We start from the raw sequence: 18,096 nt of genomic DNA, 5'->3' as shown, positions 1-18,096 counted from the left end.
TTTTATATCTTAATCGTGCCTTTTTTTTTTCTTAACCACGAGATGGTTTTGAGTGGGTCCTAACTGTATAATACATCTTTAAATTTGTACCATAATATAGATTAATTTCCGCTCGCATCATGTCGGCCCGTAAGGAGTAAAGTGCTAGCTAAAGTAGTGACTCCATACGAGAACGGAACTTAAATCTCTAACCTCTCTTAAGGAGTGAGAATAACAAACTACTCATACCAACCGACTTTGTTATATTAATCATGCCTTTTCTTTCCTTTTTTTCGGCTCTTGAATTTTATTTTATTTCATCCAAGACTCTTTTAATACGCTGTGAAACTAGCTCTGATGATAAGCTTGCAGAGTTTATGCGTTTACAAACCCTAATTGCAAGTTATTTATCAATAATTTCGTCTTTATCCTCAACTCTACTAATTGTGCAAGAGTTGCAGATGGTAACTAACAAATCATTGTACCGAACTCTTTTCTTACCTCTCAGAAATAGGAAATATCAAAATGAATTAAATTCCATAAGACAGCAGATTTTATCTGTAAGATAAAATTTCTATTTAGAGATCATAATGGTTAGGTCTCCTTTGATAGCTGGCAAAACCTTAGCAGAAAGTTTCTGAAATGAGGCCCGTAAGCCGAAGCAGAATATATTTTATGCTTGAGAGAAATATATAGTGGAGTGCCTTCACGTTAGCCAGTCCAAATTGACAGAGAAGATGCAGTTATAATTTTCAAATTCCAGCTACCATTTGGTGACTGGTGAGGGAGAAAAAGATGACCAGCAAAAGAATATTTTCCTTTCTTCCATTGCCATTTGAAATGAGTCAGAAATCTTGTTCGTTTATTATACAACCTATTTCAGCAAAATGACTATAAGCTAGCGGCAATGAATGACGATGATTCCTGTTGCCTGAGACTGTCTGCAACATGAGCAATCACGCCGGTACCAGCATTGTGAAGCCATTCATTTTTCACCTACATCACCAACAAAAAGAACATATTAAACACTGAAACAAAGGAGCTTCAACTCTAAATGAAAATGGAAAAGGGTCAGTACGTGTATATTGTTATGGGCAAAGAAGGGCCAGAATGCCGAATGAAAGCTGACATCGACCTTTTTCCATCCCAACCGCTGTAAACCACGTATCATTTCCTCTGTTGACAAAATGAAACTGTTAACACTCTGCTCACACAGACTTTAATTGAAAAATTACATGTTCAGCTACCATTGCCGTAAAGAACTACCTTCCATAATTACATGATATTCTGATGTATTTTGTGCATTGGGTTCATTTTGTGCAGCTTCCTTAGCTTTGATTGCTTCTGAAGTAAAATGGGGCCCGTCAGATGAAACTGGCGGACAATACTCCACATCTACAACGTGCTTGTAACCATCCAAAGATCGACGAGGAGGCTGTCCATTAACTACCAAATATCAAAATTATGCATCAAAGTAAAACACATTCTTGACTTGATTTTTAAAATTTCAGCCATAGGGTTTGGTGGTTTGCTTAATAATTGCAATTTTTTACAGCTCATTCTACTAGTATAAAACTATTGACCTAGATATTTTGAAGCATGCCACTTAATAAACAAATAGTTTGAAAGAATCTAAATTATAATGTCTTTCTTACAAGGGATGATTATTATGACTACTGGTGCAGATGCCTGAGAACTAGTCCAGAAACTTAAACTTGTATACAAAACATAAATATGCCCTTTCCCAAAAAAAAAACATAAATATGCTATTAGCATGCACGTGAGCAAGCATATGCCTGAGAATGTATACACAAAGAGAAAAAGCAATACTCACGACAACCCTATTAAGTCTTCCAGTTAATAATCTTCAAAATGTGTTTCTTTAATGCATGCATTTCCAGTAATGGGTCGAAGAAGACGGATGAATCAGCAAATGGTGCATTTGAAGAAAAAAATCATCTCACCTTCACAAGTTCTGTTTCCCTCCTTATGGAGGATGTGCGCCAACCAACCATATCTTTTTCGTGTCAAAGAAACTGACTTCATGGAGAAAGTGATGACTAATAACGAAAAGGTTGAGAGAGCTAAATACTTGGATTTAAGAAACATAGACCAAAGAACTAATACGCTGTAGGATACGATCATAAGATACATTTGCATAAACAATGCGGCATCTAAATGCACCAAGAGCGGATCTATAAGACAAAACACATTAATTCCATTAGTTTGCTTGCCCAGAGAGTATACCCCAATTACTGTAATGCAGTTCACTTACAAGAACTTCCCATCTTCACAATCAGATGCCATTCTCAAAAGCAGAGGTGGTTTATCGGGTCTACCATCCATGAGAAACAGCTGACTACCAGTCTGGCCAACAAGAATTGGAGCCAGTGGTAGAGCAAGTTTCTCTAGAAAGGAGACCCCGAATAGAAATGGAAGCTGAAAACAATAGTCAGATTTAGTGAGTGAACCATGCAGAAGTCACTTCTCATTAATCACCAATTATCATATTTGTACATACAAGAAGATTCAGGAAGCAGGAATTAAGCCACATTTGTGATAGTTCTGCTGTGGTTGAATTTCCCCTCCCCCCCCCCAACCCCCTTTTTTTCCTCTTAAACAAATGAACATATAAGAATATATAAATGCTAAAAGAAGGTAATCAATTAAATAAGTCATTCACAGCCACTAATAGAGGATTCATTGAACAGTTATTTGAATGGATTTGATCTTAAACGTATGCAAAGAAGGTAACATGAGGAAAAGAAACAGAACAAAATTCTTTACTTTCATCATCCATGAACCTGATTCTCATGCAGCTGGTTATTTTAACAATCAGATAAAAGCACAAAAAAGAAATATCAATACAACAAAGATGCAACCATCAACGGGCACAAAAATATATCTGCAATTGTTATATGCAGGAGTTTGGTGGCATGCACACTGTAAGAGCCATATACCCTATTCAATCATCACAACCGAAGGAGTTTAAAACCTGCTTTCAAATATCTGCATGCATAATAACCAGATACGACATCTAGTGAAATAGATGCAGATGACCTGACAAGAGCATAATATATCTTAAAACGGACAATAGAATGACACCTTCCATTTATTCAAAGCACTATTGGCCCTCGTCATTTTCCATTTATTCAAAACACTATTGGTCTTCATCATTTTATTCCTTTACGCTGAGAGCATTCCCTAAGATTTCACAGCCATTAGAGTTCTCAAATGAACCATAAGTAGGAGTCTAGTATTTGTGAAATGCTACAGCATGACTTCCTTGATTCCGATACGTCTGAGTCTGATTGCTTGATGAGTTAGTAAGAGAAATGTAAGGCCTAGCTTTGAAACTAGTAAAACAATTGAGAAAGAAGATGTAACACACTAGATGTCAAATACCGAGATCAATGTCAGAGAACTCAATTTTTCACTTTGGACTTCAAAATTCAAACCATTTAGAGACAAGGTGCATTCCCATATTTACTGTACATAATTTGTACCTTAAAATCTGAATGATCTTTAGCTTTCTAACAAGCAGCAAGCAACAATGACATGTAGCTTTATCTTTTCAATCAGAAAAGTTCTGAGATGCATATAATGAGCATGCACAAGTATTCTTAGTGAGTGAAATACAATAACATTCTATACCGGATAGTAATTATACAATATAAAACAAGCATGAAAACCAATACCCTCCAGAACAAACCTGCTTTTTCCCTCTCACCCCAAGATGAGGAGTTGCCAAGGTAATAAAATTGACTGGCTCCAGTCCAGCAATCGTACCTCGTCTTGAAGAGCACATAGTTAGTGAATTTTCTCTCATTGAATCAGCAAGATCAACGGGTTCACCACTTTCTTCTGCAGTTGATGAGTAAAGGACAGCAACTGCATATCTTGCAAATAACCCTCCAAGAGAATGGGCTAAGAAGGAGATCCTTTTGAGGCTATCTGTCTTTTTCACTACTTCCATAACCTTTTGATTGAGAAAAGAGAGCATCAATTATGTAACTAACACACTGGTCATTCCCAACAAAGCTGCAAGCCCAGAAATATAAAATGAAACACAATCTTGCATGCATATCACTACTCACTTCATTTGCTAATCGCTTTCCAGCCCCATCAATACCAGAAAAGGTTCTAGTGTAGGTGTTAGATGAACTTGCTGCACATATCAAGAAAATGAAAACTTTAAAATCCCAAACAACAAAATAAGAAATTAAAACAATCAATACACAAACAAGCCACTATCATTGTTTCTAACACCTTGGCTCTCAATTTTGTGTCATCAGATCTATAACCTTTTTGTGGTTCATAGAGAATTAGGTCTCTCAGTCAAAGAGTTATAAATTGGGTTAATCAAAATAACCCCACCTCCATTCTTTCTAGTCAATCCATCCTTCATCAAAGCATTCAAATAAATACAAAATACTTCTAAGTGGATTGCCAAGATCTCTCGATCAGTTGTTACAAATACTTCCTCAAAATGGGATGTTCATAACCGCCCCTAAAAAAACAAAAATTAGGTTTTCTTTTTGAAAACGGAGAATGCTAAAATAAAGAAGATAAACGTACCATATATTAAAAAGTTACTTCCAAGACGTCTTTTTAACTCAGCTTCTGCATATGTCCAATCACTTGGGCTGCATTTTGAAGAGAGGTATCAACCCAAAATAAAAGCTGGAAGAATAATAACCATGACATTACTCTGTTTAAAGCATAATATTTTGAAGTCGTAGGGGAGGGATTAAATTATGCAACAGCACTATCAGTAAACTTCGTAAATGTGGTACTCATCCCATCAAGTTCTAATGTTTTGTGACAATAATGAGCGTATGACACTTGCTGCCTTGCACATTAAATCTAATGTTTAAATAATCTATAATAACCAAAAACTAACAACAAATGAATACATAATATTACCAAGACCTATGGTTAAAGCATGAAACTAATTCTTTCACTACTTTCTTCCATTATTCAAGATTTTACTTCTTTATCTGGGCACTAACTATATTGTTAAAGGAATATGATTGACATATACCTAGCCAAGATGCCATGAACAAGAACAAGAAGATGATCAGGCTTATTTTTCCCATTCAAAGTTCCCCTGGACGATGCAAAACTTTCCTGAGTGGTTGTACCCATTGTTTGAGCTTTAAGACCTTGCTGTTTCCAATTATTGATCCCTGCCCAAGTTCATCTCACATAATCAAGAAAAAAAAAGGAATAATGATAAAAAGTTAACAGCTATATTTACTTCCTAATGCATCGCAAATAATAACCCCTCCATCAGAAAGAGCTTCTTATATTCCATTTTGATCCAACTGTGTGCACATTATCAATGAGTCAGGGCATTAACTTTCTTTCAGTTTTCTGCATTATCTGCTGCTTTTCTTTTTCAATCATTATTTTTTTCCTTTATTTTTGAAAAATACTGCCTATAAATAATTTTCTGAATATTTCTTGGAACTGTCTCCTCCACATTCAAAAGAAGGTGATATTGGTATTTATTAGCATATCACATATAAGATGTCAATTATGAAATGCTTCACTCCAGAAATTCAGCTTCTTCAAAGTCAGAACTATTAGTGGGACAGAGGATGTACGCTAGGCAGACACTTAGATAAGCAATGTCAAGAGATGTCACAAGTCAGTGTTCGGACAAGCAAAATGGTCCAGTCAGCACATAACTCTACGGTAATGAGAGCCTGACATAAGAGACCAAAGGCTTTAATTTAATTTTAGAGACAGGCTATGCAGCCCACATTGATGATAAGGTCAAGAGTCTAACAAAAGTGGCAAATGCAAATAAGGAAGCTTTATTGATTTGCACATCTTAGCATCTATGATAACAAGAGTGTCATCTAATTTCCTAAAAAAGATGGAAAATGCATCAATTAAACTACAATTCCCTACAACCACCCCACCAAGGCCATAACTTCAGCATGCTTCTTTTCAACATCAGAAACAGTTCCCTTGTACACCTCAATTTCTCTGGTTAATTATGACTATAAGCTTACAGCAGTAGACTTTTTCTCAGACATGACATCTACGGACTAAGGCATCCAATTATTTGCTTCCACGGTATAAAATTCTATGAACGTTACCCATCTTAATAATAATGATAATAATAAGAAGTTAAGGTCCTTCGTTTCTTCATTTCTATTACTTAGTTAAATCAAAACGGCACTCAAACATCAAACCGTCACAAAGACAACTATAAATTTGAGATTTTCAATTCCAAAAGCTTAAAAGCAAAACCGCACTGAATTTCCAGCTTCAGTTCGAATTAGAAATCTTTCTAATTAAGGATGAAAAAAGAAAAGGACAGAGCAGCGTAATGATGAAAGAGATCAATTACCGGAAGAGAAAATCAAATTGGTGGAAGAACAACAAGAACACGAAAACGACGTCGAAGAGCCTAGAGGACCGTGAGCTCCATTTCTGTTATTACTACCACCAAGTCTCAGAGAATAACCACAAGAAGCGTGAATCAAAGAAGCCGTTGCCATTAATATATATGTAGTGAGAACGGGCAAAGTGAAAAAAAAAAAAAAAAAAGTAAAATAACAGAAATTCGAAAATCTCGGTTCCCAATGCGATGCTATTCAGTGGCCATAACGTAATTTTATAATTTCGAAATCAATCATAGCGGTAGTAGTACCACATAGCAGCAGCCAGCAGCCCATGCTCTGCCCATTTTGTAATTTTTTCCTTTCCTTTCGGGTCACTCCCGTTGTTTTTGGGACACTTATTTATTATTTTTAATTTTATTTTTCTTAGCACTGCTCAGCTAAGAGTTCGAGCGAGAAAGGGTAGAGATATATGTTACAGTTACCCACTTGAGGCAAGAAAAATCTTCGGGTGTGAATAAAATAAAATAATGTTGTTTGCTGTTGGCGCGTCCATGGGGGAGAGTCTGAGAGAAGAAGATACACGTGTGTGTGGTGACTGGTGACCAACCAATCGGACCTTGTTTTTATGTTAGCTCAAGTAAGGGTGTTTTCGGTCATTTACTTCGGTTGCCCAATTTGGCTAGGTGCAGAGAGTTGGGAATCGTTGAGCGGTCAATGCTGACAATGGCCCCATGGTCAATAGTTAAGGCTGTTGTTGTCGTATAGTTGGTTCAATTTCAGTTTAGTAAGAAAATTTGTTTTTTTTTTATTTTATTTTAAAATTAGTTACCTTGCATGCAACCTAATTCTTGTCTTTGTGAATAAACGAAATTATTATATAATTATAAACCTTGGAGCTAATAAATCATTTGTTTCATAAAAAAAAATTAGGAAAAATTAAATGCTTGAAGAGGATTTACCAATTACCGTGAGTAGTTTTTTGCAGAGGCCTTCATGATCTTGCTTTTGCAGCCAGTACAGATCACATAGATGAATGAATATGATTCATCTTCCGCATAAAAATAGCGGCTGGTCCGAAAAGCAATCGTGTTTCTTCAGAAGAGGAAAAGATGAGTCACGTCTGTTTTGATTTTTGAAGGCAAAACAAGAAAAAAGCATAAACAAAAAAGAAAAATATACGTACATTATACATACGCCGAATGCGCCACGTCTCCGTAAGCTACATTTAGAAAATGAAACGAAAACGTATGAAGTTCTGCAGCAGAGCTCTCTTATGATTCTTCAGGGTCCGACTAACAACCTATGGGCACTTTGTTCTATTCATTACCGCGCATGCATACTAAATGTTACCATTATAAGCCAAAATAGAGAGAGAGAGAGAATGCATGGAAAATTGTGTTTGAAAAGAATACAAGGGCCGGTTGACAAAATTTTGGGGGAGTTATACAAAGATTTTCGCATAAGTTTTTCCGTCAAATTTGTCATAATGCATGTTTCACTCAGCATAAATAGCACCTTATCTTCAAAGAAGCTCGTATCAAATTTAGGCAAAACAAAGAAGTAAATTAGCTAAAACCTGACGATGGCAGAGAAGGAAGGAGGTGTTGTCAAGAAGGGCCATGAAGAGGGGATGAAAGTGGCTTCTTCTCTCCTAGAAGAGTTTGGGCTGCCACTGGGACTTCTTCCTCTTGCTGATGTGATTGAAGTTGGTTTCGTCCAGACTACTGGCTACATGTGGATCCTGCAGAAGAAAAAGGTGGAGCATAGTTTCAAAATGGTCAAAAAACTTGTGAGCTATGATACTGAAATAACTGGTTATGTTAACAAGAATGTGATCAAGAAGCTCAAGGGAGTGAAGGCTAAGGAGCTTATGCTCTGGCCTCCAGTCAGTGAGATCAAAGTTGATGATCCACCCACTGGGAAAATTCACTTCAAGAGCCTTGCTGGGATCACCAAGACTTTCCCAATTGAAGCATTTGCCGCAGGCCAATGATGCTTGCTATCAAATGCCGGAGAAAGTTCTCGTGCTTTCAGTTATTTACAGCTTAGCTAGCCTGACAACTATCCTTTTGTCACTTCTACATTTCATTTCTATTTTACAATTGTCGTCAAAGATTGTTGAAATTTCTGATGTCAGTGTTAGCAAAACAAATAAGATTCACTGATGATAGTTTGACGATGCAATAGAATTCAGCAGCCCGAAAAGATTTACCTCAATACCTCACCGGAATTTCCAGAATAATTCCTCTCTTTCCTTCTATAATCAAATTGGTTTGTCCAGAACAATCTAGAAATGCAAGTTAACCGATTATTTATATTTCTGGGCTGCTGTGTATGGCCAATCTTTGATTAGCTGCTCAATATACTAAGTTAAATGAATTGAATCAGATATTAATGGCCTTCGAAATAATTAGATTTGTAATTATATTAATTACTTTTACATTTGACATTCTCGTAGCTGCAAAAGTTTACAACTGTAATTGCTCCCTAAAATCTCTTCAAAAAAGCAGTCGTTAACATAAGTACTTTACACCGTGCTCCCTTATCAGAAGTAAAAATAAATGATTGCTTGAACAAAAAAAGGGAAAAATTTGCTCCCCAAGCTCAAATATTCACATGACCCCAGAGTTAAAACACATGCAAGTCCAGCAAGGCCTTGCAATGTCCTGTCTCAATTTCCACTTCTTGCACCTGATGCAGCAGGAGGGTTTCTATAATAAGGTCTTCCCAATCAAGTTCACTAACTCTTTTACGCTTTTGCCTCCCTCCACATACAGATTCTGGAAAGGAAACATTTCCTACATCTGCCGTTGAATGATGCATAAATTTCTGATTATATTATCACTTCTGTTCAGATACTAATCTAATCAGATTCCAAAGGGTAAAAATTGATCATCCAATCATATCCCACATCTTAATCTTGATATGAGTAGAATTTGATGACAAAATCTATTGCACTAGAAAAACTTTATTAACTGAATCAACTTATATTCATCTGTCAAGTAAATTTTAAAAATTTTAAAAAGTTTGATATGCAGTACTATCCATTCTCATCATCACGATTGGAAAATTTTCTGATAAGAGAAGAGGATAACTGAAATCCATTCACCGGAAAGCTCACAAAAATTGTTGCTTTTGTAAAATCCATGGCAGCATTTATTGAGGGAGCACTTAACTTCACATGAGCTGCTACTAGTCCCCGAACGACCAAACCCATTTTGTCAAATTGATAATCTTATCGGGCACCAGCTCATTTAATATTTTTTGGCCTATAGCTGCTTGTCCGCTTGACACTCAACTTCAGTTTTGTTGCTTAGAAACTAGGACTCATACAACTTTGGAGCGTTGCACACTTCAAAAATCTCTCCCATTTTAGGTTTTCTAGCTTCTAAGCTTTCGCCTCCGTTTCCGTTGTCTACATTATTATGTTTGTACAAGGCTTAGAGAAGTTCAATCCTTGTCATTGTAATTAGCTGGAAGAGACAAGTATGCAAATTTCACATGGAGCAAAACCTGTCAACTTACACATTAGAATTTCAGCAGCAAAATCGGCTGTTATATTTTAAATAACTCTCAAGTCCAGATTAACATTAATTAAACTACAAAAGCATAGCATAGTTTTTTACTTTACTGCGAAGCCACGACAATTGCAAAAGGAGCAATTACCCCTTTGCTAATATGGGGTGCCTTTTTTAACCAAATGAGTCCAGACAAAAACCCCTTACGACATGGGAAGTTTCCTCCCAATGAGTGAAGATTTCAATCCTCTAATCACTTCAAGTAAGAAAAATTTTCACTAGAGAATCTGCCACAATGATGGTGACACAAGTTAAGCTTAAGCCAAAATATAATTATGAAATAATCTATATTAGTCCACAATGTTGTCCTTAACCTATCTACCATTTCATCCCAATTATAAATGAAGTTATGAACTTCATCTCCCCTGTTTCACTTTAGCACAGATGAGAGTGACATTGCATAGACTTGTCAGTAAAATGTCAATTTCTTGTGGGATAGGACACTATCTCTCAGCTCTATCTATAATTTCTCATCCAAACCGCTCCTCTGAGGGGTGAAATTATGTAATTGCTCATCTGATAGCCACACAGGTCAAGTGGCAGTTGCATTTTGGTACTAATAGATTTGGACTGGCACAGAAATTAACTTCAAGCAGGGCCAACTTCAGACTGATGGCAAAAATACTCATACAATCTCATGTTAAAGCCTCTCTATCATATGTGCATGTCATCAAGATATGATATCATGTTATCTTCACCTACCTAACGATAAACTTAACCGAACATTTATTTTGGCTATTTAATTGATCCATCAATATGGATCTACAACATCTATTAAAAGAATTTAGTTGTAGAAAAATTCTGTACAATTCCAAGGGGAGACACTCACTCATTAAATAATTTTATAGGATATTGAATTGCCCTACAACACTGTGTATACCTCATCACATAATTCAGTGTATGGCGAGGAGAAAAAGATTAAAAAAAAAAGTATAACACCTGCCTAGTTGTTTCTCTAATCAACATTAAGTCTGTAATCTCGTCAATCATCAGGGAAACCTAGAAATCTGTTTATAAGCTTGGCAACTGGTGTGGCATCACCAGGTTGGTATGGTAGGAGAGACTCCAAATCCATACCAGCTATAACCTGATGAAGGGATTGAGGATGAGCACAATATAAATGCTTCCTCGCTGCTAGTTCTTCTGCTAGCTCACTCTGATGATTGTCCATTAAGTCTTCATTCACCACCACTATCAAAGGTTTACCATGCCGTAAGGTCTCAAATATGCTCCCTGACCCTGCAACACAAGAGAGAATTATTTTAGGATCTTGCTCCTTTGTGTTTGTTTCATTCTTTCCCACACATCAAGAACTTTAGTTAAAATGACAGCAATTGCACTATCTCATGACATCAGGCCTAAAATAAATAAAGCCTATTGGCTAGAGTGCTAATATCTGTTTTCCCCTGCCTGTAAAAGCAACGAAAGAAAGGAGAGGACAGTGAGATGAGGTGGAGGGAGAAAACTAGCCTATACTCTAGTATAGTACCCTAACCTAACAGAACTTGCCTAATTTTGCTCTGCAGACCATGATCCATAAATTGGGGGCTTTGTTTTTTGGGAATTTATGCTATTTTATTGTTGTCAAAGTGCAATAAAAAAAGAACAATGTGATGGGAAGGATACTGAGTTCAATTCTTACTACTGAATGAATTGTAAAGATAATTTGGCTGAGATCGCACAAGAATGCACTCTTCTCAAAAGGAGAAAAAAAGAAGGGATCACCAAGCATACACATCTAAGAAGGAGAAAAGTTATGTAAATATGTTTGCTCTATACTCATCATATGACAAGGTTCTACGCCATTTGAATATAGAAAAAGCCCAATCGATTTATTTAGGATTCAAACTCAAAAATCAGCAGTTGTCAGCCATAGACCATAGGAGTCTCTGAGCTAGTAATGTTGTCTTCCCATCAGGGCAAAACCACTGAAGTAAGACAAGGTCATTGACTCATAATAGGATAGAAGTCGAGGAGCAGAGTAGATGATGGCACAAACATCACCATTCATGGATTCATTTCTTGTGTTTAAGACATTTATGGCTGGTAATGACATCTCCTTGAACAATCTAGCTAACAACGTGCCCAATTTTCTGATTTTTTTTAACCCACATTTTTCTGATATTTATAGATCTTTGCAAATCAAATAAAATGGTAAGTGTTTACAAAATTATCATCTGCTTCTCTCCAAACAATGCCCAGTGGATTTGATATGGTCAACATGAATAATAAAGAAGCAATGTAGCATAATGAAAGAGCGAGAGAGTATTAAATCTTAGGAGGAAATTAAAAATAATAATTAAGATAAAAGGAGACAAGGAAAATGAAGCAATCTGTCAACATGAATAATAAAGAAGCAATGTAGCATAATGAAAGAGCGAGAGAGTATTAAATCTTAGGAGGAAATTAAAAATAATAATTAAGATAAAAGGAGACAAGGAAAATGAAGCAATCTGTCAAGAATTTACCGGCATGACTGATTACAAGAGATGCAGACCTTAGATGGTCTGCAATGCTTGACGAAAAAGTAAAGTAGTCTACAGCCATGAGGCCGTCTTCTCCAAGGGACTGTTACAGAATAAACTCATCAGAATTTTGATAATATCATGGCAATGGCAAAATTGTAAATCAAAAGAAAAAAAATCAATCTCTTGGACTAAAAAATAACAATCTTAATGTTTTTTAATTTCCATTTAAATACAACTTACTAAAGTGGATTTTGTTAATGCAGCAACAGAGCTGGGACAAAATTATACACAAATCATTGGCAGATTCAACTAATAAATGGTGGTATTACAACAACAATATCAATATATGGCAGATTATTTATCATTTTATATCAAGTTAATTGCCATCAGATCAAATTTGGCTTTGGTCTACAAACCAAACTTCATGTGTGGAGTCATTGTCAAATTTGTTTAGAAAACGAGGGCTCAATGACGCCGGGCAGAAATGATAGTAGATTTCGTTCTAGCGTATGTTTTTGATAACTCAAGAAGGAGGGGCTCTCACAAAGTAGAAATATCTCAATTGAGAAATACTGAATATTATTAATGAAAAGCTTGTGTAAAGAAACAAGCATAACAAACCTATTTATACTAGTTAGGATTATCTTATTCCTAATAAAATTATAATTCCTTATAAGAAAAGGAATATGACTTAAATAACAAAATATAAAGCAAATCCTAATCAAACTATAAAAAGGAACCTAGACTGATACTCCTACTATGACTCTTACTTGTCCTAATCACTCAACAACCTCAAATGAACAAAAGGATTTGCTCTTCCTAATAACAATACCTAGCGCCTATAAAATTTCGGTAATGGAAGAACTCCATAACCCCTATGTTGGAGCTCTTAGGTTTGTTTCGTATACTAGAAATGCAAGCATCTTTCTCCTTCCCCCTAATTCCTAGAGTTGAGATATTATAAGTATAGCATTAACCTCAATACTCCTAGAGTTGATATTATAAGTATAGCATTAACCTCAATCTAAGGCTTGACGGCACAAATCTTCAATAGCTCAATCGCTGAAACCTAATTGTTCTAAGCACAAATCCTCTTTAGAGGATTCTGATAAATTCCAATATTTATTGCTTTCTTGTACCTTTCAATATATTTTAATTCCACCCATTACAGAGAATTGCATGAAATCACAAAACATCATATATACTGTTGAACTTGTTCAACTTAAATTCAAGGAAGCAATAACCCAGCAACTTAATGCAATGCTTTCTTTAACTTTTCAACCCACCTGTAGTACAAAATTTAATGAGCTTTACAAACATTTGAATTCCGTTTGTAAATTTCACCACTAGGCTTTCAGCAAAAACGTGACAGCTTCCACTTAATGATACAGCAGCCTAATTCATATAACACAAACTACACTTCTTTGAAGCTTTTATTCATATAACACAAAACTACACTTCTTTGAAGCTTCTCAAAAAAAAAAACCTTTTGACTCTATGATAAAGCAACAAATTCAAACTCCTCAATAAAACACTATTTAGAATCTCCATTTCATCCTCACAAAACACTACTTTACATTTGATTTAAAATAGCAATAACAAAAATTAGTGCAGTGAAACAAAAAAGAAACAAATTGCCATCAGGGAAATACCTTAGTAGGTACATAGGTTCCTCGACCCATTTGAATGAGAAGATGGGTATATCCTCTTCTTGTCAACTCTTGTTTTACTTCTAAAGTATCCACCGCTTTCACAAGAGCATCAAAACATGTTGTTCCGACTGTTACGAACACAATTCTCTTCAAGCTCACACTATCCCTAGTATCTCCCATCTCGAATTTCTCGTTATCTATGATTCGGTTTTGTCCAAAATGTACACCACCACTAAGCTTTACAACCATCAAAAACAACAAAAATCGCTTATAAGTAACTTAATCAAATAGAAGTCCCAAACTTTGCACTAAAGCGTCCTAATTTATGTACATATAATGTGATAATTGTAATCTGACTCATTTGGTATTTCTGAAAAAATATTTTTTCAACCAATGTGTAATTTTTGTACAGCGTAAAATGTTACTGCTTGAAATTTAAAATATTCAAAGCCAAAGACAAATCTACAAGTCATGTAAGAAAAATCATTAGCTTAAGTTTATCAAATTCACCATCATCATCAAAAACCCATCATCGATTTCATCTAAACAGCAGTTAAAGCGAGGAACTGACGGTAAGTACCTTTTGATGACGGCCGTGAAGCCGTAGCTTGGCAAAATAGCAAGCACAGTCGGCGATTGACTGGCAACAACCGTGGTGAGCGATCCAACAAACAGCACGCGTCACGCGGCAGCAGTAACAGAAAGCAGCGGTGTCAAGGGGCGGGCGTTAAGCCTGTTTGCAACGGCAGCGTGTGTTTTGCATTGAAAATTAGAGTTTTTCCTTGGCGTTCTGGTCTCTGTGCTATGTTTTGTTTTGATTTACTTTGTTTTCATTTTTTTAAATAAAAAAATGAAAAAATTCAGGTCCAGAATCCGGATAAACGGGTTCACGGATCCTAAATGTAAAAGACATAACCGAGTTGGACCAATAAAAGGGTACTTTTGTAAAAATAGTTGGAAGGGGTAAATGGGTCTGTAAAGGGAGGCAGGCTCAAAGTCCATAAAATGGAACAAGTCCATAAACATGTTGCAAATCCCCAGGCCATATATCGCTGTAAAAAATGTCGAAGACTTGTTGCTTCAGAGGAGAACATAGTTCCCCATGAGCAAGGAAAAGGAGAACAATGCTTCAAACGGAAAAAGAGAAGTGAGATGGAAAACGAACCAGCAGAATGCTCCTCCTTATTTGTGGAGTCCATGAAGTGGATGCAATCCGTACAAGAAGGTTTTGTGGGAGAGAAACTTCAGTGCATGGGGTGCAAGGCCCGGCTAGGTTCCTTCAACTGGGCAGGTTTGCAGTGCAGCTGTGGAGCCTGGGCGACTCCTGCTTTTCAGCTGCACAAAAGTCGTTTAGACAAGTGCTTTAATTGAGCGATGATGCTACTTGCAGTCTTGTATGAGCCAATAGCTCATCTAGTCACTTAGATAGTTGATAGACAGACAGATGCTGAAATAGGTGGCTGAATGTTGTTAATAAATCTACCCTTTCTTATCCTCACAACCCCCACCCCCGCAACAAAAACAAAAACAAAAACAAAAAAACAACCAACTGCTCTAACACTATTTTATTCGGAACCATTGACGTATAAAAGAATAAAAGCTTTTGAATTGCTCTAGTTATTGTAATTCGAAGCACTTGATATTAACTTGAATGATCTGAAAATGATTCGATTTGTGTAATTTGAACAAATAATTTTGAGTTATTAGTAGACTGATATGATAGTTTAATTAACAATTGCTTGTTGTCCATGAACTGAAAGTATTTGTAATATTTGTATGTTGTTCGATGAATAAGATAGCAAATTTGCGTATTGCAAATAACCATTTTCAAATTTTTGTTGTGCTAGTCGGCAATTTTGATTTTCCACCATTAAGTTTTGAAGTTTTACGAAACATTTTAACGTTAATGAAGCTCGATTAATTCCTACTAAGGTATTTCCCTGCTTTAGTTAAATGATAATTTGTTTCTTTTTTGTTTCACTGCACTAATTTTTGTTATTGCTATTCTAAATCAGTATTGGTGTTGGTTTATGATTGCGAATATGTTTCAATTAAAATGCATTTTAGCCTTTCAAATACATGATATAAAGAACTTTTAACTTTATGTGAATTGATGGACCCAAAAGCAAGCTTCATCATGTTCTATAGATGCTTAATTTTCTTATTTGTGTTTGGATGCTTAGAAAATAAGTGGGAAAAGTAGAGTCGTTTCGATGAATTCGTCTTCCCTTTGGGTTGTATTTGCAACATGTTTATGGACTTGTTCCATTTTATGGACTTTGAGCCTGCCTCCCTTTACAGACCCATTTACCCCTTCCAACTATTTTTACAAAAGTACCCTTTTGTTGGTCCAACTCGGTTATGTCTTTTACATTTAGGATCCGTGAACCCGTTTATCCGGATTCTGGACCTGAATTTTTTCATTTTTTTATTTAAAAAAATGAAAACAAAGTAAATCAAAACAAAACAGAGCACAGAGACCAGAACGCCAAGGAAAAACTCTAATTTTCAATGCAAAACACACGCTGCCGTTGCAAACAGGCTTAACGGCCGCCCCTTGACACCGCTGCTTTCTGTTACTGCTGCCGCGTGACGCGTGCTGTTTGTTGGATCGCTCACCACGGTTGTTGCCAGTCAATCGCCGACTGTGCTTGCTATTTGCCAAGCTACGGCTTCACGGCCGTCATCAAAAGGTACTTACCTTCAGTTCCTCGCTTTAACTGCTGTTTAGATGAAATCGATGATGGGATTTTGATGATGATGGTGAATTTGATAAACTTAAGCTAATGATTTTTCTTACATGACTTGTAGATTTGTCTTTGGCTTTGAATATTTTAAATTTCAAGCAGTAACATTTTAGTACTGAAGGGAAATATAAACTCCAACTAAGTCTTAACATCAGGAAAAGAACTTTTATCTCTGTTTGAACTAGTATTCTCTGCATACCATCTCTGTAGCGTTTTGAATCATGGAAGTAAATTTTATGTTGTTCTAAAGTTTAAATGTTTAAATGCTACTACTTTGCAAGTAGGCCATATATTCTAACTTGGCACTATTCTTTTTTTTTTTTTTTTTTTTTCACAGGCAGAAAGAAAATTTAAGTGGAACGATAATAAGAAGAGGATCATATAATTAATTGATATTTTCAATGCTCAACAAAATATTAGTGCCAAAAGCCCCCAATACTAAGAAAATTATCACAGGAAAAAATTCCAAATAGACATCATTAGTTGTGCTTTTTTATCACCCAAACCTCTTTTCGCAAATTGATCATCGAATCAACTCTGTTAAGTTTTCATTCATTATTCAATTTTGGGAAAACCATTTAGAAAAGAGGTACTACCATCTCCATCTTTCTGCAATGAATTAACTTATTGTATTTTTACGTTGCTGATTTATAGAAGAATATGTACCCAAATTAACTTAAACCCAAGACCTAAAGAAATATCAAAGACATCCACCACCCACAAAAATAATAATATTTGTCGAAATTGTTCGCGTAACCTAGCAATTAACTAAACAAGTAATCGCGCCCACCTCGTTTCAGACACAATTTTTTTAGGCGTTTAAACTGTTATAAGAAATTCCTGTTTCGAAGCTTCGTACAATAGATTAGTTGAAATCGCATTTAAGATACTTGAAATACTTGAGCACCAGAAGTTTCAAGTTTAAGGGAATGGATGGAGGTACCTTGTTCGGAGGAACTCTTTCAAGTTTCAGCTAGAGCCAGACTCAGCGACGGTGCTGCTGCGCCTGCGTCATTCATTCATTATTCACTCCCATCTTGAAAATCTTTTGCTTTGATCCTATTTATTTGGAGGCGGCTATGGCAAGCCTTTCTAGTTTCTACACGACGCCAGTCCATTTTGAGAGTTTTTTTTTATGCGACGGACTGAATTTGGGCTGAAGCCCGCCAGCTAATTTGCTTGACCTGGTCCGAAAGATCCGCCTTTTTGGCGATCGGAGCGGGTTTGGGTTAGTTAACACGAGCGATGCGAAACCCATAAGTCCGCTTGTTTTTATTGGTTTTGAATTTCTAAAAATAAATAAAAGAAAATTT

At 36.0% G+C, this 18,096-nt stretch overlaps 4 protein-coding genes across 5 annotated transcripts; 2 read left to right on the top strand and 2 right to left on the bottom strand.

Moving 5' to 3' along the window:
* Nucleotides 1-775: 775 nt before the first annotated feature.
* LOC102613702 (uncharacterized) lies at nucleotides 776-6,925 on the bottom strand. Its single transcript, XM_006467591.4, has 11 exons — nucleotides 6,344-6,925; nucleotides 5,024-5,168; nucleotides 4,558-4,625; nucleotides 4,077-4,147; nucleotides 3,692-3,958; nucleotides 2,255-2,418; nucleotides 2,119-2,174; nucleotides 1,944-1,996; nucleotides 1,246-1,414; nucleotides 1,058-1,155; nucleotides 776-975 (listed from the first exon to the last, which is right to left on the bottom strand). The coding sequence occupies exons 1-11, from the start codon at nucleotides 6,492-6,494 to the stop codon at nucleotides 871-873; spliced, it is 1,347 nt and encodes a 448-aa protein (XP_006467654.1). The 5' UTR covers nucleotides 6,495-6,925; the 3' UTR covers nucleotides 776-870.
* Nucleotides 6,926-7,920: 995 nt separating this feature from the next.
* On the top strand, nucleotides 7,921-8,331 carry LOC107175460 (hypothetical protein). Its single transcript, XM_015526875.1, has one exon. It carries the CDS (start codon nucleotides 7,921-7,923, stop codon nucleotides 8,329-8,331), a length of 411 nt encoding a protein of 136 aa, XP_015382361.1.
* Nucleotides 8,332-10,745: 2,414 nt separating this feature from the next.
* Nucleotides 10,746-17,895, bottom strand: LOC102614487 (uncharacterized). Of its 2 annotated transcripts, none has more exons than XM_006467594.4 (4): nucleotides 17,727-17,895; nucleotides 14,037-14,273; nucleotides 12,385-12,484; nucleotides 10,746-11,155 (listed from the first exon to the last, which is right to left on the bottom strand). In XM_006467594.4, exons 2-4 carry the CDS (start codon nucleotides 14,214-14,216, stop codon nucleotides 10,899-10,901), a joined length of 537 nt encoding a protein of 178 aa, XP_006467657.1. In that variant the 5' UTR covers nucleotides 14,217-14,273; nucleotides 17,727-17,895; the 3' UTR covers nucleotides 10,746-10,898. The 2 variants fall into 2 exon arrangements, with proteins under 2 accessions (XP_006467657.1, XP_006467658.1); XM_006467595.4 differs by lacking the exon at nucleotides 17,727-17,895 and adding an exon at nucleotides 14,617-14,859.
* On the top strand, nucleotides 15,042-15,407 carry LOC102614200 (probable inactive dual specificity protein phosphatase-like At4g18593). Its single transcript, XM_052435002.1, has one exon. The coding sequence runs from the start codon at nucleotides 15,042-15,044 to the stop codon at nucleotides 15,405-15,407; it is 366 nt and encodes a 121-aa protein (XP_052290962.1).
* Nucleotides 17,896-18,096: the final 201 nt, after the last annotated feature.

This window comes from Citrus sinensis, chromosome 2, assembly GCF_022201045.2.
Source record: "Citrus sinensis cultivar Valencia sweet orange chromosome 2, DVS_A1.0, whole genome shotgun sequence".
NCBI classification, from domain to species: Eukaryota; Viridiplantae; Streptophyta; class Magnoliopsida; order Sapindales; family Rutaceae; genus Citrus; species Citrus sinensis.
The sequence above is the reverse complement of the archived record's forward strand: the minus strand, read 5'-3'. Positions and strand labels throughout refer to the sequence as shown.

Excerpts from the sequence above, each read along its gene's own strand:
- LOC102613702 (XM_006467591.4), bottom strand. The coding sequence starts at position 6,494 with ATGGCAACGGCTTCTTTGATTCACGCTTCTTGTGGTTATTCTCTGAGA. Across the intron at positions 3,959-4,076 it reads GAAAGCGATTAGCAAATGAA|GTTATGGAAGTAGTGAAAAA; the intron begins GTGAGTAGTGAT and ends CTCAATCAAAAG. Across the intron at positions 2,419-3,691 it reads GGGTGAGAGGGAAAAAGCAG|CTTCCATTTCTATTCGGGGT; the intron begins GTTTGTTCTGGA and ends TATTGTTTTCAG.
- LOC107175460 (XM_015526875.1), top strand. The coding sequence starts at position 7,921 with ATGGCAGAGAAGGAAGGAGGTGTTGTCAAGAAGGGCCATGAAGAGGGG.
- LOC102614200 (XM_052435002.1), top strand. The coding sequence starts at position 15,042 with ATGGAACAAGTCCATAAACATGTTGCAAATCCCCAGGCCATATATCGC.
- LOC102614487 (XM_006467594.4), bottom strand. The coding sequence starts at position 14,216 with ATGGGAGATACTAGGGATAGTGTGAGCTTGAAGAGAATTGTGTTCGTA. Across the intron at positions 12,485-14,036 it reads GAACCTATGTACCTACTAAG|TCCCTTGGAGAAGACGGCCT; the intron begins GTATTTCCCTGA and ends ATTCTGTAACAG. Across the intron at positions 11,156-12,384 it reads TCTTGTAATCAGTCATGCCG|GGTCAGGGAGCATATTTGAG; the intron begins GTAAATTCTTGA and ends CTTGTGTTGCAG.